The sequence below is a fragment of the Morone saxatilis genome, unplaced genomic scaffold, assembly GCF_004916995.1.
Source record: "Morone saxatilis isolate NCDOM2014 unplaced genomic scaffold, NCSU_SB_2.0 Contig16, whole genome shotgun sequence".
Classification (NCBI taxonomy): domain Eukaryota; kingdom Metazoa; phylum Chordata; class Actinopteri; family Moronidae; genus Morone; species Morone saxatilis.
This window is the reverse complement of record NW_023339718.1, coordinates 24815900-24816607: the sequence shown is the minus strand read 5'-3', so window position 1 is coordinate 24816607 and position 708 is coordinate 24815900. Positions and strand designations below refer to the sequence as shown.

At 38.3% G+C, this 708-nt stretch overlaps 1 protein-coding gene across 1 annotated transcript in view; it reads left to right on the top strand.

Annotated features, from left to right (window-relative positions):
* Positions 1-708, top strand: part of loxl2b (lysyl oxidase-like 2b) — a 44966-nt gene that overhangs the window by 28462 nt on the left and 15796 nt on the right. Inside the window, 1 exon segment of the mRNA XM_035658364.1 lies at positions 595-708. This exon segment is cut by the window's right edge and continues 64 nt beyond it. Within this exon segment, the coding sequence (XP_035514257.1) occupies positions 595-708 (114 nt within the window).

Genomic DNA, 708 nt, shown 5'->3' with positions numbered 1-708 from the left:
TAACCCTTCATGGAAAAAACACAAACTCAGTTGGTAATAGTACACCATAATAAACAGCAAAACATTTCACACAAGTATTATTACAGAGGCATGACTCATAAGCACATAGCAGACACAAAGCCTGCATAAATTAATCAGAGCCGTTTTAACTCTTATCTGGAACCCTTTTTATTTTATTGTCTTGTAGTCTTAGATTGTTGAGGTCAAAATTAGTTTTTGTGGAGTCAGATTGAAGCTCTTTGGCAGCTTATATCAGAAGGGTTCATCATGTTGTGAGCGTGAAAGTGTTAAAAGATGTTTGGCTCTGTCCAAAGATTATTAAAAAATAAGAGTTGTGGCTTTATGGAGGGTTATGTGTTGTTACTATTTCTTGGTGATGACAAGACTCTTAGTGCTGGTAGGTAGACTTTTTAAACAGCTGTTTCCCCTTGCTTCCAGTCATTATGCTAAGATAAGATCATCTGCAGTTTCAAATATTGCTTACAGACATGAAATCTAACTTTCAGTAAGAAATTATTGATTGATTGATTTTACACCAGAGCTGTATTTATAAATGGCCAGCCATATAATAGCCTCTTTTTCCGCATTTGTCAGGTATGGGCCCGGTGCATATGAATGAGGTGGAGTGCTCTGGATTCGAGAAGTCCATCACAGAGTGCTTCTTCAACAAGGAGGCTCTTGGTTGCAGCCATGAGGAGGATGCAGCCG